Source organism: Balaenoptera physalus (genome assembly GCF_965194825.1).
Source record: "Balaenoptera physalus genome assembly, chromosome: 6".
NCBI classification, from domain to species: domain Eukaryota; kingdom Metazoa; phylum Chordata; class Mammalia; order Artiodactyla; family Balaenopteridae; genus Balaenoptera; species Balaenoptera physalus.
In genome coordinates this window covers 54,284,869-54,311,475 of record NC_138885.1, presented here as the reverse complement: position 1 = coordinate 54,311,475, position 26,607 = coordinate 54,284,869, and the positions used below count along the sequence as shown (strand labels likewise).

General features: G+C 35.0%; 1 protein-coding gene across 6 annotated transcripts in view; it reads right to left on the bottom strand.

Moving 5' to 3' along the window:
• MARCHF7 (membrane associated ring-CH-type finger 7) overlaps nt 1–26,607 on the bottom strand; it is a 45,257-nt gene that overhangs the window by 16,483 nt on the left and 2,167 nt on the right. For 5 of the 6 annotated variants that reach the window (XR_014264633.1, XR_014264634.1, XM_082465002.1 and 2 more), the window contains 4 exons: nt 13,925–14,089; nt 5,461–5,656; nt 3,656–3,808; nt 924–2,028 (listed from right to left, as the gene is read on the bottom strand). Coding sequence is in view for 3 of the 6 variants with exons in the window: in XM_082465003.1 (XP_082321129.1) it covers nt 924–2,028; nt 3,656–3,808; nt 5,461–5,656; nt 13,925–14,089 (1,619 nt within the window). In the remaining 3 variants the exon portion in view is untranslated. The remainder of the gene's footprint in view (nt 1–923; nt 2,029–3,655; nt 3,809–5,460; nt 5,657–13,924; nt 14,090–26,607) is intronic. The other variant, XR_014264632.1, reaches the window with a different exon arrangement.

Here is a 26,607-nt window from a genome sequence, read left to right as displayed (position 1 = left end):
CCTCATTCCAAAAAAATTTGAAGTGAGAAATACTAATAAATGGTAAATAAATGATCTTATTTTTTGTTATTTATTTATTTGGCTGCACTGGGTCTGAGTTGTGGCATGTGGGATCTTTAGTTGTGGCATGCAAACTCTTAGCTGTGGCATGTGAGATCTAGTTCCCTGACCAGGGATCAAACCCAGGCCCCCTGCATTGGGAGCGCAGAGTCTTGGCCACTGGACCACCAGGCAAGTCCCAATAAATGATATTATTAAAGGCTGAAACATTGTCTTGATAATCCAAAACGACTTGGGCCACTTTACCAATCCCATTTAGCACTAGTCTACCTAGAAACAGGGTAAGAGATTAAGATTTTTGTCTCTATATGTATCTGTAGCCAAAGCTGGTTAAAAATAACCTTTACGGCTTCCCTGGTGGTGCAGTGGTTGAGAATCTGCCTGCCAATGCAGGGGACACGGGTTCGTGCCCTGGTCTGGGAAGATCCCACATGCCGCGGAGCAACTAGGCCCGTGAGCCACAACTACTGAGCCTGCGCGTCTGGAACCTGTGCTCCGCAACAAGAGAGGCCGCGACAGTGAGAGGCCCGCGCACCGCGATGAAGAGTGGCCCCCGCTTGCCACAACTAGAGAAAGCCCTCGTACAGAAACGAAGACCCAACACAGCCAAAAATAAATAAATAAATAATTTTTTAAAAAAAATAACCTTTAGATTATTTCCCGATGCAATCTACACCCCCAGTGCCCGCCTCCAGTATTAATTCTCATCCATTTTACCTCTGAGCAAGACACTAACATCTTACTGGATGTAAATTTTCAGGCAAGAAATTTCAGACATCACTCTCATGAGAAACCATTTTAGAAACAAACAGTTCTTTCTCTAATCTGTTCTTCACAGGCTTAAGACAGGTATTCAAACTTACCTCTCTTTTATTTTTTGCAGTCTTTCTGGGTCTCTTGAGGGTACACTTTTAGTTTTATCATTTTTTCCATCAGATGAACTCCAACCTGAAGGAATAATATCTACAGTGATCATGACATTGTCGGTCAAATTACTTCCAAGTGCTGGGGGCACTGCAAATCGGAATAAGGAACCAGGAAGGATCCCTGTTATTCCTGAACTTCGTCCACTGTGAGCCGAATCTGATACGGAGCCACCTGTAGCAGCACCGCTTGGTGCTGCAGATGCTTGTGGTCTGCTGGCAGTAGCCCCAAGGGGATCACTCTGTGCTTCAAGGTGAACCACTTCATTTGATTCTCTTCTAAAAATATGATGAGATCTAGATGGTATATCAGAGGTAGATATCCTTGAAGATTCATCTCGTCCCTCTCGCCTCCTTCTAGAGAACAAAGGTGTGCATCTATTTCTAAGTGAGGAAGATAACCATGGTCCTGTATTTCTACCTTCAGATTCTTGGTTAAAATTTTGAGAATCTGGCTCAGAGCTATGATTTTGGCTAAGAGATGACAAACCCCATCTTCGCCGAAGAAATCGAAATCCCTGAGAAGCTTCGGATGCCCTATTATCAGGACCATCAGAAGCTGATGCTGCATTACGAGACTGTGAAGCTGTCAAGATTCTTGGAGAAATGTAAGAATTCTCAGAACTCAATGATCTTGTATTCAAGGAATCCTGACTAGACCTTCGTGAAAAAAAAGTAGATGACATACTAGAAGCTATACGTGACAGCAATCTCCTTGTTGTACGTCTACCTTCATTATCAGAAGATTCTTGAAATGATCTTTGAGATGAGCCAACCCTATTTGAACTGCCTATAGTTGAGGTTTCACCTCTATTTGAAATATAAGAAAATCCAGACTGTATACTGCTTTGGGGAGATTCTAATTCTCTTGGAGAAAAATTTGATCTTAAAGAATTTCTACCAGAGTCCCTAGAACATGGTATGGTCTGATGTTCAGAAGGCATTTGGTGATTTGTAGATGATGTATTCAATTGCAAAGTGCTCAATGAGTTCTCTTTTGGTCTTGCTCCTTGTGAATATGAAGAAGGAACTCTGTCTTGAACATCTATTTTTCAAAGAAAGGAAAGGTAGTCAATTACATGAAAAATTTGTGCATTATTAAGGTTGTGTCTATTAACCACTAATTACTGCCAAAATTAAACACTGGATTCAAACTGAATACTGGCATATTATAACTACACAGCTTAACTATTATTGCAGAAAAAATAAACATATTTATCTATCTTTCTATACCTTTGGTAAAATCCAATACTGCTGTATAAAGTCAGCATTACAAATTTTTTAAAAAAGAAATGTATTATAGCTTATGAGAGGCAAACATCAATCTACCAACTTGATGAAGGTAAAACAGTTGAATTTATTAATCAGAAATCGATATGGTAGAAGAATATCTAACATCTAAATGAATAAGGGATTTTAAATGGGCAAACAAGTTCAAGGTAAATGACTCATAATAAGTAAAAGCAAAATAATAATAGAGAGATAGTGTTTTGGAGATTTTTCTTACTCTGGAACAAGAACGAAAGTTATTTCATATAAATACTATCACCCTTATAATTTTATAGCAAACCATGCTAACAGCTCAAGATTTCTCCAATGTTTTATCTCTTCTTTCAAGTTAACAGCAGTGACTCTTATAACCGGTTACTCATCAGACATAACTATGCTTTATTTTTTATTTTTTCCAATACTGGTCAGAAGAGAGCCCTGGCATTTGTGATTTTAATAGTACACTACTGATGGTTCTAATCATTAAATGGAATGAGAAATACCAAAGCATTCCTTCATAAAGAATATTCATCCATACATCTAGTTTAACAGCTAGATTGCTACTGTGCTAATACATGGTGCCTCATGGAAGGATTAACTGTTAGGGACTAAATCAATTCTATTCTGTACATTTTTACCCCCCAAACCTAGAAGCTACCGACACTGTCTACTAAAGCTCCTCCACCCAAAGCCAAGCAAATGAAAAGATGCTTTCATTTGTCTTAAATAAAGCAACGGCTTGCCCCAATAGGATTATTTAAAATAATCTAGTTAAACCTTTAAATAGAAATGTATTTTCTTCTCTGTAAATCAAATTCCACTTCTGTCTGCTATATTTGTCAACTTCAATTAGCACCTTTTATCTTCAGTTATTTAGTATTATTGTTTTATGGCATTTTTTTTTTTAAGGTGGCTCTGACGCACAATGGATAGTGCATTGGACTTCTATTTTTTTAAAGTTTTAGCTTATGTACACTGACACAAACAGTGTGGGTCTTTATTTCAACTAAATGAAAATAAAGACAAATTCATGTTAAACTACTAAAGGAATTCTAAATTATGTCTTAAAATGATGATTTCAAGTTTTAGTTAATTCACAAGGCAAATTATACTGTAGTATACAAGAATTATCAAGTATATGTAAAACATACATTCTTAAGAGTGAAAAAATTATAGGCAGACAGAATCTGGATACCCATGTATATCTAAATATTTTATATTGTTTACATTTTTAAAAGTAAAACGACAAATAAGGCTGAAAACATATCAAGCTATCCTGTATTCTAAACCTTCATAATATTCACTTCATTTGTTCCTTTGTACTGTGATTTTAACGATACATACAAAGACAAAAATGTAACATTATTAGATAAATTATGCATAACAATATAGTTTATACATACACGATGAAGTTGTGAAATCACCACTTCGGTGACTATAATCCATAAGATTACTAATGGAGGAATCTGCTCTCCTCTCTCTCATTAAGTCAGTTCCAAATGATCCAAGGACCACTGATGAAGATCTGGGAACTTGACTATGCCTCCAAGAAGAATCTTAAAATAATTGAAGAAGTCTTAATTCAGAGAGAGCTTTCAAGGTTTCTGATGACAAACAGACCTTCAGTATTACACAGAGAGGTAATTATGGTTTATTACAGGAGTCCCCAGTTACATAGTCGCAATCAAAAGCAAAACTGAGCAAAACATAAATTATTCACTAGTGAACTAATCACTTATAAAATTATCTCCTACTCAAACACATTCTTCTCTAATACTATAATCTACTCCCATCTAGGTTGCCAATGTCTCACTCTCTAGAACATCTGACGGTACAATATAAACATGACGTAAAATTACAGAACAAAAATATAAAGCTTGCCAAAGATGCAGAATTTCATGAAGTTGATCAAAGTGACATTGGAGAACAGCCAAAATAAAAATCAAAGCCATCTTGAAATGAAAGAGGTTTTACTGTAGGTTATAATACTATTTTGCCAGAACTATTATTGCCGCCATACTTGGTTCATTCTTATGCTAAGAAATAATGTATCGTTGCAATTATAATCTAAACTTTGTTAGATATGATTTCATTTAAAAAGAAATTAAAAATTAAGTCTCAAAACTTTCCCCCCTCACCATTTACCTTGAAATTCTGGGTCTTCCTCTCCTACTCCTAACAGCCTTAATAATTTCCCTTCGTTAAGGGAAACGGCCCAGGGTTAATGCTATGCTTTCACAGACCAGAGGAGAACAAAAGTATCTCTACACAATGGTATTTGTCTACAAAGTTAAGGTCAGTCTGCTCTTACCCATCACACTACTCTTAATATCCTTCAGATGGGCAGTGTCTTCCCCATGGCAGTCCTGCTTATCGAAATAGAAAGGAATCGCTTACACTAATTCAATTAGTAGTACATATGCATTTCAAGAATTTTATTCTCCAACTGTGTCATCACAAGTTTTATCTTACCTTAAAACTATTTCAGGCATTGGCTAGTGTTTCATCTGAAGAGAAGTGTAAGTGAGAAAGTACCTCTCAACAAAAGATCTTTTCAATTTGTGCAACAAATGTGTGCCTGTATCTTAGTATCTGTGAGTACAAGATACTAAGCATGGAGCTTTATGCATAAGTCTTTCATACCAGAGTGGTAAAGTGACTTGTCCAATGTCACATAGTTAGAGGACTAGAACCATAGCTTTCTAATTCCTTATATAGAACTCCCACTAGAATACCACCAACTATTTTTTGTTTAACTAAAGAATTTCTACATTTTCTGAAAATATGTGTCATACAGCACAATGTTTATTATTTACAAAAAATACGCTAAGGAAACATTTTTAACATGTATCAGTAAATTTGGCTTTCTTAGTAACAATTTAAAAATTTACCTCCTATAATAACCAGCAGAATACATGTCACTTTTACAAATTTTATTACCATACGAATCAGCTATTCTAATTAATTAAAATCTGCTAATATCCTGTTTGTGTAAGATATCTGTACCAAATTTAGAACAAAAATCCAAGATGAAGAGTTAATTTCAGTTCTAGCACTAACTTAAGGTAAGATTTTGGAAACTCTGCTCTATTTCTGACCCAGTCTTATGTGCAATCTACTTGCTTATTAATACACTACATATTGGGAAAAGGGCTTTTGTCCAAAATACATATACAGTGACTTATATGTATACAAATTTAATTATTACCTGATACTGCATTTAAACCATGTCCAACACTTCTCCCAGCTGAGGTAGATGTACAGTTTGTACAGGAAAGTTTAGGTCTTTTTGAATCATGATCCCGTTGCTGGTTTTGCGATCTTGAGCGTGCTCCCTGAGTTATCTCAGACTCACTATACCATGTAGACTGAAATGGTAATGCAGATGCTGATGCTGATGTAGACTGTAAGTTAAAAAAATTTTTTTAAAGGAACAATAAAACACTTGCAATTTTTAAATATTAAATTTAAATATTACATTTAATCTACAGTGCTCTAATAAATTCCCAAGGACCATTCATTCCTCACAGGCACAAATTTTTCTACCATGTAGGTTTTTCATAGTCTTTGTTCCCTTCTACCACTTGTCCCTTTACTTTATACTGTAATTGTACTTTGCTAGGTAACCAATCTGATTTAGATTATGTCTTCTATGTAACTGAATATAAACACTAGGCTAGGAAACACTGAGGAGTAAAAACTTTATATGTAATCATTTTGTTCTCCTGGTTTAATATTAACCTTTTGAGGAACCTTGTTTCCTCTTCTTAGAGATAGAACACCAAGAAAGGCACTAATATAGAAAGTGACTGTGAATACTCCAGTATAAAAATAAGATTTTCAACTAATATAACATGTATCTGGATCTTATGTCCATTCTCAGGAATACAGTAAAACACTACAAATGGTACTAAAAAAAAAATCCTAATATATGGAATTTCTTCATCAGTAAAGGAAGAAACAGCTAAAATTACATACTGTAAAACTCTAAGCTGAAGGTTTCCTCTTTAAACATATAATTATATGTACAACAACATGAAATAACACAGAAGTTACAATGTACAAATACACACACACACACACACACACACACACATACACATGCACACACACAGAAAGAGACCAAGAAGGACGAATTTGGCACATAATCTCTGAATTGCTTGAAGACACCCCTAACATAAAAGTTATTTCTAGGAAATAACTATTATTCTAGGAAATAAAGGAAAAAAGACATTTATAAACCATTTTAACATGTAAGTAGATGGTAAGTAGTTCATTTTATCGAAGAATATTAAAATGAAACAATGTTCTTTAAAGTGTTATATTTCTTGACAAAAGAAAAGTTAAAAATGGAATGTTATCATAGGCCATAAATTCAGTCTATATTAACCTAGTATTATAAACATAAGAGCCCAAATAATGTGTCCCATCAAAGAGTTTTAGAGTACAGATAAACAAATAAATAGGTATAATATAAATAAGTACTGTAATAGGAGATATGTTGAAAGTTTTACAGAAAAGAAAAAACTATGTCTGAGGAAAGCAGGGAAGAATTCATAGGTGATAACTGGAGTTCACTGAGTAGACAAATGAGGAAGGAGATTATAGACAGACAACACAAAAAGATAAAAAGATGTCTTAACTATTCTGCCATGGGAATTCTTCTAAGGCATCACTACTTACTTGATCTCCGATTATCTTTTAATTATGAGAAGCATACTGCATGCATTCAGGGAACTGTATTAGTCCATGGTAACTCTACAGAATAAACTGTGCACATACATGGAAAAGCAGAAGATGCAAAGCTGAAAAAGTAGGAATGGGCATATCAAGATTTCATCCATCCCTTGCCCATTCAATATTTTGCTAATTAAATGTAGAACTCCTCAGCTTAGCACAAACTTGGTCTCACAAGCCTTCCACACCAAGTTGTCCACAGAGCCCCCAATCAATGAACTGGAGTAGCACATGAGATGAAATTCATGAGATATTTCAAAATGAAATCATTTTATGTGCCATTGTCAAGGTATCAGGGACTTAATCCTGCAGGCCAGTGGTTCTAAGACCTTTGAATATCAAAGACCAAAATTAAAAAAAAAAAATGGTTTGATTTAAAATTTAGAAAGAACTTTGACAGGTAAGGAAAATGAAAATAGCAAATACCACCTAACCCCATCCCCAATCTTTTAAAAAGGGCATTTTATATGCTCCTAAAACAAGAACATAACAGAATAAAACAGACTTGTAAGATGAATAAATTTTACCTGTACAAAATTCCTAACTTGTCCTTATTTTTCTCATTTTGCATGGACTGGACAAATTGTTATTGAATAGCACCTCCACAAATAAGACTTTAGGAGCTACTGAAGGAGGTAATACCATCAGATCAACTACTTAGAAAGATCTTTAGAGCACTGTGGAAGGTTAAAAGGGTGGGATGGACAAAAAGTGGGCAAATCAGGAAGTCACTGGACTAGCAAGAAATAAATCCTTGGGACGAAAGTAATGGGAATAGAGAGCCATTATAAAAGATAAAAATTCATCAAATTTAGAGACAACGTGAGAAATGAACAGAAAGTCTATAAAGCCACTCCACAGTTTTCTGGCACTGGCCACTGGTGAGATAAAGACACACTCACTGTTCGGCAATTTTCATGACTCACAACTCTAAAAGGTAGCCTGTATGTCATCCCAGAGACAAAAATACTTGTTAATATCAGTATAGGAGAGGAAAATTAAGTTCTGACCAGTTTTTCTGCTGGCTTAAATTCAAAATCAAACTTTTCCCTGGTTCCTACCAATCCAATTTTGTCCACTGTTCAAATATTCTCAGTCTGAAGCAATTAGCTTTTTTCCCCTCTGAATTCTTTTAACAATTAAAGTATGGGGTTCATTTATACACTATCTTATCTCTTTTGCTATCTAGAACTATTGGTGGCCAAACGAAATCAGGGAGAGTCTGTCTCCAAAGTATACTTAAGTATACTGCCTTGCAGACACCAGATGCTTAAAAAAGTACTTTTGGGGTCGTTTCCACTTCTTAGCTGTTATGAATAATGCTACTATGAACGTTTGTGTTCAAGTTTTGTGTAGACATGTTTCTAATTTTCTTGGGTGTAACTAATGGGTCATATAATACCTCAAAGTTTGACTTTTAGAAAAATTAATAAACTGTTTTCCAAAGTGGCTGTACCAGTTTAAAACCCCATGAGCAATTTATGAGGGTTCAAATTTCTCCACAACGTTGTCAACTCTTGTTATTGTCTCAATTTTTAATTTTATTTTAGCCATTCTAGTGGGTATGAAGTGGTGTCTCATTATAGTGTACATCTGTATTTCCTAATGGTTGATGATGTTGAGCGTCTATTTATGCGTTCATTGGCCATTTGTATATCTTTGGACAAATGTCTATTCAGGTCCTTCACCCATTTTAAACTGGGGTTTTTTTGTTAGGATGTAAGAGTTCTTTACATAGTCTGGTTACAAGTTCCTTGTCAGAGAGCGTATCGTTTACAAATATTTCCTCCCATTCTGTAAGTTGTCTTTTCACTCTCTTCATGGTATCACTTGACTCACTAGTTTTTTAATTTTATAAGTCCAATTAATCTTTTTGCATTCATTACCTCCAGACTAAGAACATTCATATGAAAATAAGAGGTGGATAGAATTATTAAATATCCATTCAAGTTCCATGGAGTTCTCTCTCATTTTCACTAAATTTCCAGTCTCTACCCCAAATAAGTAACAGATTTGGCTCCTGTAATAAACAATTTTTATGAGTTACTCTCAACTCAAAAGGCTATCTGTGATTAGAAAGGAAAATTGTATGGTATGTGCAGGGGGCTGTCTAGCCCAACCAAAGTAGCTGAATACTACTTTGTGTATCTGAGAAATCATATGAAACAGTTTGAAAACTTAATGGACGGAAGGGAAGTTTACAAACATTCTGTAACTACTAGCAGGCATCCAATTTTCATTTTATTTACTTACTTATTTTTATCTTCATGATACTTATTTAGGTTGCCCTTCCAACAAGAGGTTTTCGGGAAGGACAGTCAATGAAATCATTATTTATTTACCATTAGTACTGTATAAGTCAGTATTTGCATTCAGAAAATAATTACTTCTAAAAAAGGTTAAAAAATATTCCCAATGCAAATGCCCTTAAAACAGTACAGCAAAAAAGAACCTTAATGAGAAAATATTTGTAAATCATATATCTAATTAGGAACTTGTAACTAGAATATATAAAAACTTATAACTCATAAACTGAATCAAGAGTAAGCTTTCAAAACAGAAAACACCAAGCCACATGGGTTCACTGGAGAATTCAATCAAACATTTAAGGAAGAAGTTATACTAATTCTCTACAATCTCCTTCAGAGGAAAGCAGCAGAGAAAATACTTCCTAACTCATTCTATGATATGATGAGGCAAGCACTGCCTTAATTCCAAAACCAGACAAAGACATAAGGAAAGAAATCTATAGAGCATTATCTCTCATGAACACAGCTGCAAAAATCCTGAACAAAATGTGAGCAAAATATGAGCAAATTTGTAACATCTCCTTTTTCATTTTTGATTTTATTTATTTGAGTCTTTTTTTTCTTGGTGAGTCTAGCTAAAGATATGTCTATTTGGTTTATCTTTTCAAAAAGCCACCTCTTAGTTTCACTTATCTTTTTGTCTTTTTAATCTCTATTTCATTTATTTATGTTCTGATCTTTGTTATTTTCACTTCACCACTCTTTTTTCAACACTGTACTGGAAGTTCTAGCTAATGCAATAAGGCAAGAAAATAAAGTAAAAGGTATACAGATTGGGAAGAAAGACCTTACTTGCAGATGACATGATTACACAAAAAATCTGAAAGAAAAACTCCTGGAACTAACTAATAATTATAGTAAGTCTTCTCAATTATCACAAAAAAGACAGCTGATCTTAAGAATGTATGGATTCATGATGCCCAACTTTATGAGAAATCTAGGTAAGAAACCTTATATTTACACAAAATGGAATGACTAGGAGTCCATTTATCCCTCAAAATATCCTAGGATTAATATCTGGATCAAGATAGACTACAAGAATGTTAATATTTAGATCACTCTGTTGTCCCTTTACAGAACTGTTTTCACTGACCTGTACTTTGACATCATGTCCTTTGCATATACTGTTTACCAAGAAATAGTTTCACTAAACTAGGTATATACTTATAGTATGAATACTGCCCTAAAGACACTGTCTTCTATATCATTCACTGTCCCCGCTTTCAGACTAAACTGCCAAGCATTGCTTCCTTTTCCTTATGAACAAAACACCTTTTAGACCTGGTTGTGTTTCCCTGTGATCTCCCTGACACCCACACAAGGGCCGGAGTTTAACTTTAGAATACTGCAAGGGCTTACAAATGCATATCAATGTTATAGCCAACCTTAACTCACTCTCAGTATTTTATTTGTATTTTCCTGATTGCATTTCAAACTATTTTCATATTCTTGTCTAATTTTGTGTGTGTATGTATGTATATGTGTATGTATTTCCCTGGAAACTACCTCTGTAGCAGATAAACAAACAAACCAAAATGAGCAAGAAAAAGGTTAATGACCATTGGTTATTTTAATTCTTGAAAATACATACTTTGCAAAATATGCAATAGTACTGAGTTCTGTAACTTAATATACAAACTAGAAAAAGATGTAAAAAAACTGTAAAAAGCACCTAGAACCTCCATAAAAAGCCTATTTTTTATTATTTCATATTAAAAGTAATCAATCTTTCCACAAAGCAGGAAGTGGGATTAGGGGTTGCTCAAATTAAGTTACAGAAAAATATATAAAAGTAACAAAAATAATTACATATTCACAGAATACTCCCAAATTTTCACTTTTAACAATATGAATTACATAAATTAAATTTTCTTTCCAAAAATATCTAATATTCTACTTACTGTTACCAAAGAGATTAAGGTGATCACAGTTTTCTACCATTCAAATTGTAACAAAAATTTAAAGATAGAGTAACAGAAATATCAGCAAGATTAATAGCAGAGGCAGCCCAGCTTACAAATGGCCAAGAACCAAAAGACATTTAGAAAATCAATTGTTTGGAACTTAGAACCTACATTTCCCAAAGACACAATGCTATCCAGAAGTCTTAGATTCTTCAGCTCAGGTACACTGTATACTAATCCTGTGACTGGGAGAAACCACTTATCTTTCCAGATTTCAGATCTTTATTTATGAAATAACACAAGCATCTGTCCTATTTAACTAAGATTAAAAATTAAAAATGTGCTGCAAAATGTCAAGCACTGTATAAATAAGGTGTTTTCTTATCATCTGATCCATAATGTAAATGAGATTGAACTACTATGCCCTGTTCTGACCCTCTTTTCTGAAGCTTCAGGTTCACTAAGTATAATAAAGAAGGGGAGGGACTTCCCTGGTGGCACAGTGGTTAAGAATCCACCTGCCAATGCAGGAGACACGGGTTTGATCCCTGGTCCGGGAAGATCCCATATGCTGCGGAGCAACTAAGCCCGTGTGCCACAACTACTGAGTCTGCGCTCTAGAGCCTGCGAGCCACAACTACTGCAGCCCGCGTGCCTACAGCCTGTGCTCCACAACAAAGAGAAGCCACCACAATGAGAAGCCCGCACACTGCAACACAGAGTAGCCCCCGCTGGCCGCAACTAGAGAAAGCCCGCGCACAGCAATGAAGACCCAACGCAGCCAATAAATAAATAAACAAATAAATTTATTTAAAAAAAAAGGGGGGGGGGGAGTGTTGTGTCTCAGACAGTTTTGAGTCAGAAAATATCAGCAATTAACCAAAAAAGCTCCCTTTGATATTCAAAGGTCTCTTTCATTCATTAAATACACATCTTGCTGAATAATCTTAAGAATATTAAATAAAACTAAATGTGTGATATATAATTTTAATATTCTGATAACATATTATACTGTCCCCTAAGGATATTAATTATCTATTTAAACCAATGCAAACCCAGGAAATGATAACAGCAGTAACAATCATAATTATAACCTGTAACATCTGAACTCTTACTAGGTTCCAGGCACTGTTGTTCTAAGTGCTTTACATGTATTATTTCTTCCAATTAATTTTAACAGTAACTGTGTGAGAAAATTACCATTATCATCATTTCACAGAAGAGGAAACAGAAAAGTACTTTCCTCAAGAACACAGGAATTTCAGTTCCTAAATCAAAACTAAAAGAGCAAAGCAGCCTACGAATAGTTGACAAGATTGGAAATATTCGTATAACCCATTAAAGAAAGAAAAAAAAAAGATTGGAAACCACTTAAAATAACTGAAAAACATTAAGGAAAACACTAAAATTTATAAAACTGATTAATCTTATTAAGAATCAATAAAACACTTAAATTTTTTTTACATGTTTGCATTTGTTTAACTTCCACAATGAAAAATTAGACTTTCAGAATAATCTATGACATTAAGAACAAGCTGGAAGAAGAAGTCTGAAAATATTATTTTAAAGTGACTGTCAATAAGTTTTCTAAATATATTCAAGACTTTTAGTCTGGTTTCAGAGTCTGTGTTCCTCACTAATTAGCTATACGAAAAATTAGACAAAGATCAGTAGACAAAATTTTATTAATATAGGAAAAAACCCCAATTGTGTGCTCTTAACAAGTCACAATCATTTAACCCACAACATTTCTGTAGAATGGAAAATATGTTATTCTGCACCTCTGGCAAGCATATTCTTGCCTAGCAACAGAGTAAAAAAAATACATTATCAAACAACATTTAAAATAAGTCCAAGTAAACAGTACACATAATGTCAGCAGGTTGGCAGTAAATATGGGCATTTTAGAGAAATTATTTTATTTCATTTGTCTTTCTCTGAGTATTTTATAAAATGCTTGTTACTACACAGAAGAACTTTCGAATGACCTTGTCATATAGTACATTGCATGATATATAAATATATAAATATTACTTAAGACTTAAACAGACATTTTCACTAAAGGATTCTCTTAGAGTCAGTTACCGAAACATCAGACTTTTGCAAATCTCCTGCGATTTAATGAGGTGTTCAGCCAATAATGCAATAAACTTAACATCTGAAAGATGAGCAAGATAAACTGCTTTAAAGCTACAAACCATGCCTCTGAAATCTACACTGTTTATACTACAACCATTGTTATAACACTAATAAACTATTTCAAAAACCAAAGTGTTATTGGTCCTAAGGAAAATTAGCTACATAAAAGGAACTTAGATTGCTTTATGTAGATTATGAATCAATGCAAACTCATTACTAACTGTAAAAATAAAACCCATAATTCATGTAAAAGACAGCCTGTTAATTCAACTGATACTTCAATGCTTTTAGGTTAAAAGGTTTCCAAGTCTTTGGAAACTATGAACATTTTATTTATGACCACAATCCCTTATTCAAAATTCTTAAGTTCAAAACTTTGAAAAACATTAAGTTTTTGCTAGTGTGGAACATTAAATCAGTTTGCTGCAGATATATTAATCTTTTGATTACAGGATGCCTCAGATCCAGCTGAGGGTGTTATAAAAACACTCTACTACTTTTCTAAAATCCAGAAAATCATATGGCCCCAAGGATTTTGAAAATGAGACTGTGTATGTACACACATTCCAAATTAAGATGTTACCTGATATTCAGAATCCAGTCTAAACGAAGAGTCCCTTGAGTGATAGGTATCATTTAAACTACTTCCTCTGCTTCCAGACATCATCCTAGCACTTAAAGAGCTAGTGGGTTGAACAGAAATTCTTCTTGGAATCCTTGAAGGTTTAGACTCCATTCTTAATGTTTCCTGTGAAATGCAAATTTTGATTAATTGCCTTTTGGAAAACATGCAAACCTTTGATTCTTAATCCTCTCCTTAATGATCAGCTCAAATCAAGAATTAACCATGCAAATTAACCAAATATGGTATGGTAAACTGTGAGATTATCATCACTCTCCTTCTACAGGAAGAGGTCTGAAGTCCATCAAAGGTTCCCTATTGCCCATAAAATGAAGCAAACATGATAAAAGTGGTGATGAGAAACTAAGGTTTGTTGTTTCTAAAGTCTGAGCTCTTTTCTTTATTCAATTTCCTCTCTATATAAAATCCTAGGGACTTCCCTAGTGGTCCAGTTGGTAAGACTCCGCACTCCCAATGCAGGGGGCTCGGGTCTGATCCCTGGTCAGGGAAGTAGATCCCGCATGCATGCTGCAACTAAGACTCTGCATGCCACAACTAAGAAGTCCGAGTGCCACAACTAAGACCCGGCACAGCCTAAATAAGTAAATAAAGTAAAAAAGTAAATAAAATCCTACACGAATTACCTCTTGACTCTTGTTATTCCTATTATGAGTGTTCGATACTCATACCATAGCATTAGCTATACTGTAGTATCTGTACACTCTTTAACACAATATGCTCTCACAGGATTTTGTATGTGCCTGCAAAGTCTATAGATTCCCCATTCAATTCCTGGGCATAGTCTTAAAACAAGATCAAGTGTTACTTCCACTTTGTACATACTTTTTTTAAGACATCATACTACACGCTGTAATTTGTTTTCCTGTCTCCCCTTCTCAAAAGTGAGAATAATTTCTAAGTTTTCTTCACTAAACATTCCTCAACACATGCCAAGAGTCACCATTAACTATGCCTTATTTTTTAACTCTCTCTATAAATGGATTCATACAACATGTATTCTTTTATGTCTGGCTTCATTTGCTCAACATTCTATTTGTGAGACTAATTCTGCTGTTGCATGCAGTTGTAGTAAGTTCACTCTAATTAGTTTATATAATATTCCACTGTATCAATACACACAATTTATTTGTCTATTCTACTGTGGATGGACACTGGACTGTTTCCAGTTTTAGGCTATTACAAGTAAGGCTGCTATAAAAACATTAATTTTATAAATTAAAGAAAAACTTTAAAGTTTTCTGGGGAAAGGATTTACAATGCGGCCTCTGAACAGCTGAGATACCACCAGTCTTGAGAGTAAAAAGAGAAGGGCAAAAGAAAGTATCAGTAAAAAGAAAAGAAATCACAATAATCTCTTCAACTCCTCCCAGTTACCCACTTTCAAGGTCAAAAATTATTCCCTTATTTTTCTGGTAGTGGATTGAAATTAAGGCAATAACAAAGTAATGTACTTCACTTGCCTGATATGCAGCCTAGATAGGTATATTTGCTGTATTAAAACCTTCAAATCTAAACATTTAAGTTAAAAATATCTAATTCACTTTCAATTCATTAACTTATCAACTAAGTTTTGGCATCATTCTACCTTAAAAGTTACTACAAAAGAATTTCCTTTTTCAATATCTGCCTCAAAAACATGGTGTCAAGCAATGACAAAAAAGAGGATGAAGATGCAAAAACATCAACAAAACATATGGCCTATACTGCAGTAGGATACACAACAAACATGAAAAAGACATAACACAAGCCTAGTATCAATTAAAATTACTCGACTAAGAGTATCTAGCAAACGAGAAACCAGAGTAAAAGCTATACTCTGGGACATGATTAAATCAAAGATAGCGTATCAGAAAAGGTCTGTTTGAAGTCCCAGTTAAACATGACAAGGTAATCCTTATGCATCTATTTTGGTCCCTCTTTCCAAAACCCTTATAAAATGACAGTCGATGAATCCAAAAGCTTTAACTATGAAAAGAATAAGAAAAGGGACCATAAAAGGCAAGAGATTTCAATGTTATATTTGGAAAATCCAAAAAAGTCGGAGGAGAGGTAGAGTAATTCAGCAGAGAGGATAAAAAATACACCCTAGGTATTTTTTAGAAAGAGGTAGGAACTGGAAGCAAAGCAGTTGGCTTTAGCATCCTAGAAAGAATCAAGACCTGGAGATACAAGGTATCATAAAAAAGGGATGATGCATGGAGTTGCTGAATTAAAATCTGTACTTGGAGAAGTAAAACCCCCAATTCTCCCCCTAGCACCATTCTTCTGAAAACAGGATATTTATTCTCTGGAGAATAAGGATCTCCCATGTAACCCCACCCCCACCCCCCCCAGCAAATATACAATCATCTCTGCAAAAGTTAAGTATAAGGAATAAAAGAAAATCTATATATTCAATGTTGAGACCCAAAAACTCTTTCCTGGTGCTGTTTTTACAATGCTGTCAGAAAACCAAACAAAATACCAGAGATAAGATTTCTGGATACTGACATTTGGAATGCTTCCAATTACACAGCTAGCCTGCCATTTGACCATCCTACCCAAAGCAAAGTCCACTAGTCAGTCACCAAGAGTTTCTAATCAGCTTCTTTTAGTGCTTCCCTCTAACAGACAAACATCAAGGATCACTAGGTATCCAAGGAAAACCTCCCATAAGACTAAAGTAAATAACAAAAAAAGGAACTTAAGAGAAAATCTGGGGAAAGGAGCTAATTAATTACTATCCTCAAAGGGAGCAAAAGACATTCATTCATAAAATAAGAACAGGATGCTTGAGAAAGCAATCAGTATAATGAACAGCTTGTGGAAATTCAAAATGTTACACACTTAAAAAAGAGATGTGATACACTAAAATAAACCAACAGAAAGACTGGGACACCTCCCAGAAGTAGAAAATGTAACTCAAAAAACAGGAGAATTGTCCAGGGGAGTTATCAATCATTTGACGGTAACTATGGTTACAGAAAGAGAGAAAAAAGAAAATAAGGTAGAGAAAATTACCAAAGAAACGAAAGAACTTTTCTAGAATTGAAGGACACAAATCTCTGCATTGAAAGGGGTCAAGAGTACTGGGCAGGATCAAAGAAAAAAGACCAACACTAAGTACCATTTATCATCTTGAAATTTCAGAACACCAGAAATAAAGAGAAGATTCTATAACTTACAAGAATGGAAAAACGGGTCGTATACAAAAGAAAAGTAATCAGAATGGTTTCTTAATTACAACTTTAAAAACTCTCAAGACAATAAAGCAATGCCTATAGTACTGAGAAAAAAATTTAGCATTGAACTCCAATCTAGCAACTAAATGTGAGGTGGACAAAAGAGTATTCAGACATGAAAGATTTTAAAAAACAATTAAAAAACAAACAAAACCATAGGAAGTTAGTTAAATGAAAAGCAGGTTCTAGGAAAATGGGAGTGTAAAGAATTAAAGAACCAGGCACAGAACCCAGGAAACAGTTACAAAATTACGCAGAAAGCATAGGGAGCAAACTGATCAAGACTGGAACAGGATCACTGAAAATGGAAGCAAAGCTCTCAGGAAAAAATAGCATCATACGGAAACTATTTTGGCTCGTGGCAGAGATGATGATACAATTGGGGGAAAAATGCTGAGTACTTAGAACAAAGGGCAAATGTAATACATTAATTTTGTAACTTGGGAAAACAGAGCTATTGTTCGAGAAAGGAAATGCTGCAGTGTTTGGGTGAACTCTTTAATATTTATATAGTTATGATAGTGTAAACATATACTGTATCAATCTTGCTACAAATATGCTGTGTGACTGAGGTGGGCAGGGGAAGTAAGGACAATGGTGAATAAAAAAGCACATATATAATACTAAAAAATCATGAACACATCATTTAGAAATATGAAGGTAAATCCTAAAACAGCTAAAAGGTGAGGATTGCTGCCTAAGGAAAGCGGGACTGGGAATGAGGTAAAGGGTGAGGCAAAGGACTGCTGTTTTCCTTTTAGGCAGAGAGGACCATATTGCCTGGTTTGCCTAGACCAGCCCCAGTTTATGGCCAGAAAAGTCCTAATTTGTGCTCATTAACCTGCGATAATTATTAATAGCACTTGCGTTGTCTCTTAAAAGCGACCTGGTTTGAATGATAAAGCATACAGTCACCTAATATAAATCTTTACTACCTTCAGCTTTTTATAAATTCTATATATACATCCATACAAAAATTTTTATTAACAAGGTGAATTATGAATTGGACAATTAAAGAAGGCATACATTAGTAGAAAAAATACTAATGGTTAAATACTGACATGCAACAGCCCATAAAAGATTTAACAAGTAGCAAATTTGTTATTTTATCAAGAAGGCTCTACAAACACTAAACAAGAGACTGTATTTGTCGAGGATTTTAAAAGGAAAGATAAAATGTCTTTAAAAAGATACAGGTCTATAGATGGTTCTTTAATAACAGTGCTTCTTAATCATACCTCTCGTAGTTTACTTTGATTATATTTATACCCAATTCTTACTTGCAAAATAAAACTAACCTAGTAGAAAATCTCTCAAAACAAAGCTCTTGGGAGAAAGCAAAGAGGCAGAGTCCTCCGAGAGCTGTAATTTATACTGCATGAAACTATTTTTGGCAACTCCTCTACATAAATTGATTGAATTTTGACAATGTAGGTGTTACCAGAAAATTTACGTAATCTGGTTGTATAAGTTGTAGGTCAAAAGCACAAAAAGTAGAAATAATGAATAAAATTAAATAAAATAAGCAGTCCTTGAAAAACTTCTACCAGACCACTTACAAGGTACTATAAGGCATCTTTTCAAGTTCATTCATTCAAGAAATAGTTTTTTACATGCTTAGTATGTGCTAGGCACATTAATTAATACTAAACAAAGGGACAGGGAGAGGGGACAACACTGAACCTACTAAGATAATGACTATGAAGAAGCTGTAGTCTAGTAGAGAACAAACGACACAAATAACCATACAACTTAAACAGTTTTAAGTGCTCTAAAGGAAGAGGTATAAGCCAGAAAAAAAGACTAGCAGGAAAAAAGTATCTGAAGCTCAATGCTTTTAACCAAGACTTAAAGAGTAAAGCACAAAAAGTTCTTATGTACAATCTTTCCTCAGTGGTCAATATAATAGCCTCTTACTTTCCTTTTGCCACTATTTAGTTTCCTTAAATTTCTTTAAATTTGATTCTAGAGTTGGATAGTTGAACTGTCTTTCTAGTGATAAGATAAAAACTTATCACCAGGGCTTGGTTTATAGATGTGTGTCCACCTATGCAGACACATGGGACCCTGTGCTTGATTAAAAGCTCTACTGCTGACATCTTGAAATTATTAATACTTTAACCTTTGAACTTGTATTCTGTAAGTGAAGGCAGATAGGATAGTGAAGCATGAGCTTGAGAAGAAGAGATATGTGCCTGTCTGCTATGCCTTGCCACTCAATTTGCATACAGCCCTCATTGCTATGAAGCTTCCATTATTAACATGCTTAATTTTTACTCTCTGAGCCTCACTCAAGTCCTAGGCATGATGGATCCACTGGACTTGTGTGCTCATGTTCCTTATCAACACATCTATGTCTGAGTAAGCTGAGGCACTGACAGCTCCAAGAGGTCATTCCATTTCCATTCTTCAGAACTTGCTTCAACTTCAAATGCAGGAAGAAGGTAATGAACCACAAAGCCACAAAAATCTTATGATCAATATTTGAGATTTTTACTATATTGAACTTTTCAACTTGTGAAGATTCTCTGAAGCTGATATTTAACTGCTAGTTTACCCAACTAGTCTTTTTTTTTTTTTTAAAGGAATTCCTTTATTTTTATTATTTATTTATTTATTTATTTTTGGCTGTGTTGGGTCTTCGTTTCTGTGCGAGGGCTTTCTCTAGTTGCGGCAAGCGGGGGCCACTCTTCATCGCCGTGCGCGGGCGGGCCTCTCACTATTGCGGCCTCTCTTGTTGCGGAGCACAAGTTCCAGACGCGCAGGGTCAGTAGCTGTGGCTCACGGGCCTAGTTGCTCCGCGGCATGTGGGATCTTCCCAGACCAGGGCTCAAACCCGTGTCCCCTGCATTGGCAGGCAGATTCTCAACCACTGCGCCACCAGGGAAGCCCCCAACTAGTCTTAATATCACTGTTAAGTGTTCCTTTACCTTCAGGCATTTTAATAGTAATTGGCATGAGCAACAGAAGTGGAAAACAGATATTCATACCAACTCCAAAATTTATGTAGTCTTTCATCTCATAAACCTGTGGCTTGTTACCTAGAAAAAATTACTACATTTTTAATAGGTAATTTCATTCAGCTGGGCTTCCTAGGAAACCTCTGAAAAGCTCTTTAAAGCAAGTTCATGTTTTTGGTGGCCCATTAAACACTATAAAGGAGGTTTAGACCAAAAAAAGTTTCTCCCACCTATAAACAGTACAATTCAAATCTATTCTACGGAAATAATCTTAACTTAAACTTTCTCAGTCTAGGTAAAAAGCCTCAAAAAATTCTCTCATTACCTGACATGCAAAATTCTGTGCCCAATGCTATCTGCAAGTTAACAAGACCTCATAGTCTCATGTCAAATGCAACTGAAAACCTATCACACAACTTATACTAAAACAGACAAATTTAAATTGAATTTTACAATGTTTTTCAGCAAGACTTTACTTGAATATGAGGCCTACTCTAAGTAAACCAACAAAGTTTGTCTCTAATAATACCACACTAGGCCTTGTCTAAAGGCCTTTTCACCCTACTAGTAACAGCACCACTCCCCAATCATACTTTCAGCTGTTTTTCTACTACCTTAAAAGCAAAGTCTAAATTCTTTGCCCCAGTATCCAGAACTCTAACCTACCTTTTCCACTTAACTTCCAACTACCACCTTAAAAAAAATCCTAGTTCCAGTTCACCCTGGTGGGGAGGAGGTGGCAGGAGTCTCCCTGCACGCTATACCCAGGAGACAGGGAAAAGGGCATAAATCTTGGGACAGCCCCACCTCTGAGGATCAGGCACACAGAGCCCGCCTAAGACTGGAGAAGGATGCATAAAACATAGAACACCTCCTTTCACCATGAACTTTGCTCCAAATAGGAAGGTACAGCAGTTTACTGCTGAGGGAGTTACAACAGCCTTAGAGCCTTAGACCTCTCTGTGGTGCAGGGCCTGCAGGAAGTTGAGGCTAGTGAAAGAATACTCAAAGAAATCCTCCAGCACTCCAGCCTCACACTAAGCACCATGCAGCAGCAATCCACTACTGCAATACTTTGAAAATACATAAAGCAATAATAAAGTTCAAACCCAGCTTAACTACAAACTAAACCAACGCAACCCACCACACTAACAGTCTCACAAAAGAGTATGTCCATATCTAGGCATAAAAATTATTGATCTCAGTCTCTACTATTCTTTTATTTCCACTGTTTCCCATTCAATCAAAAATTATGACACAAAAATACAAGGAAAAAAAAAAAAACAACAGTTCATCATCAAGAGATCAGAATCAACAGAACCAGATGAAGAGATGGCCCTAGTGTTAGCAAACTGGGAAATTGATGCATTTACCAGTAGCCTAGGCAAAACTGAAAAACTAGGGAACTGGGAAATAGGCTAGAGGAAAACTATCCGGAATGAAGTTCGGAAAAACAGATAATGGTAAATACAAGAGAGGGTTTAAGAGACACTGAGGAAACAGTAAAAAAGACTACTGTACGTTTAATTAGAGTTACAGAAGGAAAGAACTAGAGCACAGAAAAAATTTGAAGAGAAATTGGCTGAACTGATTCGATCAGTCAAGAAGCCCCCAAAAAACCAACTAAAATAATTAGCAATTACACTAATTGCTACATTACACATTCATACCAGACTGCTAAAAATCATTACACTTAAGAAAGTTCTGAAAATGCTATGGGAGCATTGAATGGGGAACCAAAATTTCCAACAAGATGAGAAAGACTTCAGATGAGGTAACATTTGAGTTGACCTTTGAAGATAGAAAATAAAAAAAGAGGAAGAAAGCATAAAGATGCTAAAGCATGTTGAAGAATTGGAAAATGGAAAATAATGTGTTAGGGATGAAAGCAAAGGCTTGGAAAAGGAGAGAGAACAAGAAGGACTCTCAAGGATATAAATACATAAGGTAGATTATATCCAGATTGTAAAGGCAATCTTGTGTCCTTTGCTCAGAAGTTTGTACTTTAATAAGGCAACAATTCTGAAGCTTTTTACGAGCAGGTTGTGTATTACTTTTCTCCCCAAGGACCCCAGAAATTAAGTTCCTGACAGGCAATTAGAGCTTTCAAAGATGAAACAATCAGTGGTCCAACAAAACTTCAGTTTTGCCTAGCCTTAATAATAGATTTATATAGCTCCCTCCATTTCTTACAATTCTGAAAGTCAATAATTTTATTACCTTTGTGGAACCATGGGGAAGAAACTACTGCTATAGGCTTTAGTAGGCTCAGTATCTATCTACTAAAAATTTTGAGACAGCTAAAAACAAACCACCCCCCCCACACCCCAAACTAAGGACAAGTTATTAGGAAGATACACAGTGGCTCCAAACGAATTAGTAAGAGCCAAAATATGGAGAGAAGGTAGATTCAGAACATCCCAAGTAGAAAAGAATGTATTGGGGGTTGGGGGGGGGGGGGAGGAGGGATTGGATTATTCAGCATACTGATGAAAAACATTTTTCTCTTTATATATTTGCAGGGAGTTGGGAGTGGAGGACAAAGAAGCACACCAAGATGAGTTGGTTTTAAAAAACAGGTAGCCTGAAGTACCCAAAAGAGGTCTAGAAGCATGCTAGAAATAGTTCTGAAAACCCAGGAGAGCAATCTGGGCTAACTGATTTTCAATCACTTACACTGATTTTACTTTTTCCCATACACATATGCTACCTCCTTGCCTTCTGCTTGAACTGTATACCTTCTATCTCATCACTCTTGGTAGCCCCCCCCACCATGAATGTCTAATTAGTAGAATTTAGGGCACTATGAAAAAGTAAACTGAAAAACTTCAGGCAGTATAGGAAAACACTTGGAACAAAGGAGTTCTACACATTACTTAAGAGTAAAGTTTTTTCTGAGCACCGCCACAAGTTGCCTACCAAATAGGACTTGAATTTTTGTTTTCTACCAAATTTGGAAAGCTGTTAATTCCTAAGATAAGAGAAATAGCAGAGCAACGCTCAAAGGTTTTTTGATGATTCTGCTTATAAAGGGATCTCTCAAATAACATGTATCCTCTCAGATCCTCTCATGTTATCCTCTACAGATCACTGTGTCCCCTTCCTACAATAACAGTCTTGTTCTGAATCTGTCAACAGTCACATAGTAGTCATAAACCAAATGACCAGACAAACAAAAAGGCCCCAGCCCCATTCATATTAACAAACAGTACAGCCTACACCTAAGACTTTCTCTTTATTTTAAATGTATTCATTAACAAAGGTTCTTTTTCCAAAACAGGAAACAGGATAGGCAAGATAAATTAAGCATTGCCCAATTTTTAGCATATGAGCCAACTTCTAACTTTTGTAAAAACATAATTTTGAGAATGCAAGCTTTTAAGTCTATCCCTTACTTGGTGTGACTCTAGGCTTAATTTAATGCTTAATTTCTTCACCTACAAAATGGGAATAATAACAGTACCAACTTTACAAGTATATCATGAGCTTTGCTGGCACACAGTATATAATCCTCAAATACCAGCTATTATTAAGTAATACCATCAGATGTTAAAAGATTTTCATACAAACAGCTTAGTAGGCATTATTTTGGCTTTTTCATTATTTGAAATTTGTCTTTAATACATAGTAAAAAGACTTTTTAAAGTCATTCAGATTTATGTACAGGAGAATACTTGCTGCTGAGTAAAGAAAACTTACATACCTTATATAAGTATATGCATACAAAATTGGGGAAAAAATAGCCATTATTCACATTTTACCGTATATCTGGGTGGGTTTTGTTTTCTTAACTTAGTTTTCCAAAACTTCTTTCATGTATCTGACCTAAGTTTGATAATTAAGGGAAACAGTTACTGGCAGATGAAAAAATATTTTTTTTAATCTTACATTACAATAAAATCTATAAAATCTATAAAGAACTCCTAAAAACAACTCCCTTTCTAAATTGTAGTACTGCTGGTTTATACCCCTTAGTATCTGTACACCACAAAGGAAGTAGTAAATACTAAGCAACAGAGTACTATTCTATTCTGGTAAATAATAAATGGAAAATAAGGTCAAAATCACTTTGCAAAGTGGAGTTTAGGTTACCTGAGTACGCTTTAAAAAAAATTTTTTTTTACTATGAAAAAATTTCCAACTTACACAAAAGTGGAGACAATAATGAGCCTTCAGAAGCCAAACAACATTCTTCAACAATTATCAACATTTGACTATTTCACCCTCCTCTATTTTAAAGCAAATCCCAGTCATGACATCCTTAAGAATGTCTGTTCTTAAAATATTCTAAGCAACCTGTGGTAATTACAAAGTATGGCTACCAATCCCTCCCAGCTGAATACCCACACCCTTTTGCATTGTCCTCTTGCTGGTCTGCTGGGGAAGAGGTGGAATCTATTTCCCCACCCCTAGAGTGTGGGCTACCTTGTGAGACTTAACTTTGACTAAGAATACACTATGACATTGTATGATTTCCAAGGCTGTAAGAAGTCTTATAGCTTCCACTTTCACTCTCCTGGAATGCTGTCTTGGGACCCCCATGCCATAAAAGACCACACTAAGCAAAGCCTACATGTTTAACCAACACCAAGTGCCAGAAATGTGAGTGACGCCATCTTGGACCTGAATCCTTCAGCTGAATAACTGATACATGAGTGAACCCAGGGGAAACCAGAACTACCCAACAGGCACACAGAGCTGTAAAAACACTGTAAACAGCAGTTTTAACCCACAGGGTTTTGAGGTGGTGTGTTATGTAGCAATAGAGTAAAGCTTTGTAACTTATTTCTTTTACTTTCCTACAATTATCATTATGCATCCAGTCTTATGAAAAATCTGATTCGATTTCAGGGTCTAACTTAGACTTTGTCTTTAATATCCAGGGGAGTTACAGTTACTGAATTACCAAAAGCACAACATTACTACACAATAAATTCATGGCATGAAGATCAGAGTTATCATAGAAAATACCAATTATTTCAATAGCCAATAATCTTCCAGAAATATAAACACAGTTACAATTCCTTTATTTACCTCTATTTGGTATATCCTTTTGTTTAAAAAATCTGCTTCTGGGAAAAAAATTTTTTTTTCTTAATGGGAAATCGTAGTGTTTTATTGATCCTAGTGAACATGGAGACATGAAAACTAAAGGTAGTCACACAAGGAAAGCACTTCTAAAGCACAGAACTTTTGGGGTCTTTAAAAAAATGCCTTGATTTTTAGCTGACAAATATTTAAGACATAAAGATACACCCAGGTCTTAAAAAATACTATCAATAACTAGAAAAAATTTCAACATCTCCATGAGAAAACAGGACTATGATGTTAAGTCTACGTTAGAATACTTTGAAATAATCTGTCCTCCTTTGAAGTGTATTTAATCTGTGTCAAGTTTCAATCTTCATTCCATAACTGGAAACCATTTTAGAGTTATTCTGAAAGTGGGAAACACGTTACACTGAGGTGCAATGATCATAATGAAGAGATGAAAACTAACTTTTAAGGTTCAAAATCTGCCTTCTTAAAGTTATTGACAAAAGTGGGTATATGACAGTAGGTAATTTTAAAACCAGGTGTTCAACTTATCTAGTCTAACCAGTAGAGCCACAGAGAAATACATTTGAGAACAAGAAAAACCAGTTTTGACCACATGAGTTTGGACTAGAGAAGAAAAGTTAAAAACTAAGATCATGAAAAGTAAAACCCAGCCAACTCTCAAATTATAATTTTATCCTGCTCCCCATTTCTGTGTTCATCTTATGATTAGCAAGTGTATTAAAAATCGAATTTTTGCAAAATAATAATTGAGAAGATAAATTATTTCACTATAATTCTGCCTTAGTGAATTCAAGTAGATCTTAGAACTCAAAATCTTTACTCAGTTTTAAATTGTAATTACACTAATGTGATCAGTTGTTGATTCAGTTATTTAACAGTTAAAAGGTTCATTAGTTAAGTTTAATTTGTTGGTTAAAAATTTGTTGGTTAAAATTAGTTAAGTTTAATTTGTTGGTTAAAACAAGGTTTGATACAACCTTGTGCATTTCACTTATGCATTCCCCACTGTTCCTTATTACTAGCACTTAATTATCTGTAGTAACAGAAGGATGCATCAGCATAGATAATTTAAAATCATTTTTTATTTGGCTTAGGGACACAACAGCTCTTTATTCCCAACAGCATAGAGCACTAACTTTCTAAAACACTACTGAAGGTCTTTCATGTCATGCTCTAACCCTCCATTCAATTGTTTCAGCTATGGGGAACAAACTGTCCATTCCTAAAACAAACCATGATACCATGACTTTCAGTTTCCTTATCAAACTCCTAATCATCCTTCACATCTCAGTTCAAGCAATACTTCCCGTAAAAATTTCCCCCAAGATCAAACACCTCTTCTCTGTGCTCCCACAAATACTACCATATATCAATACTTACA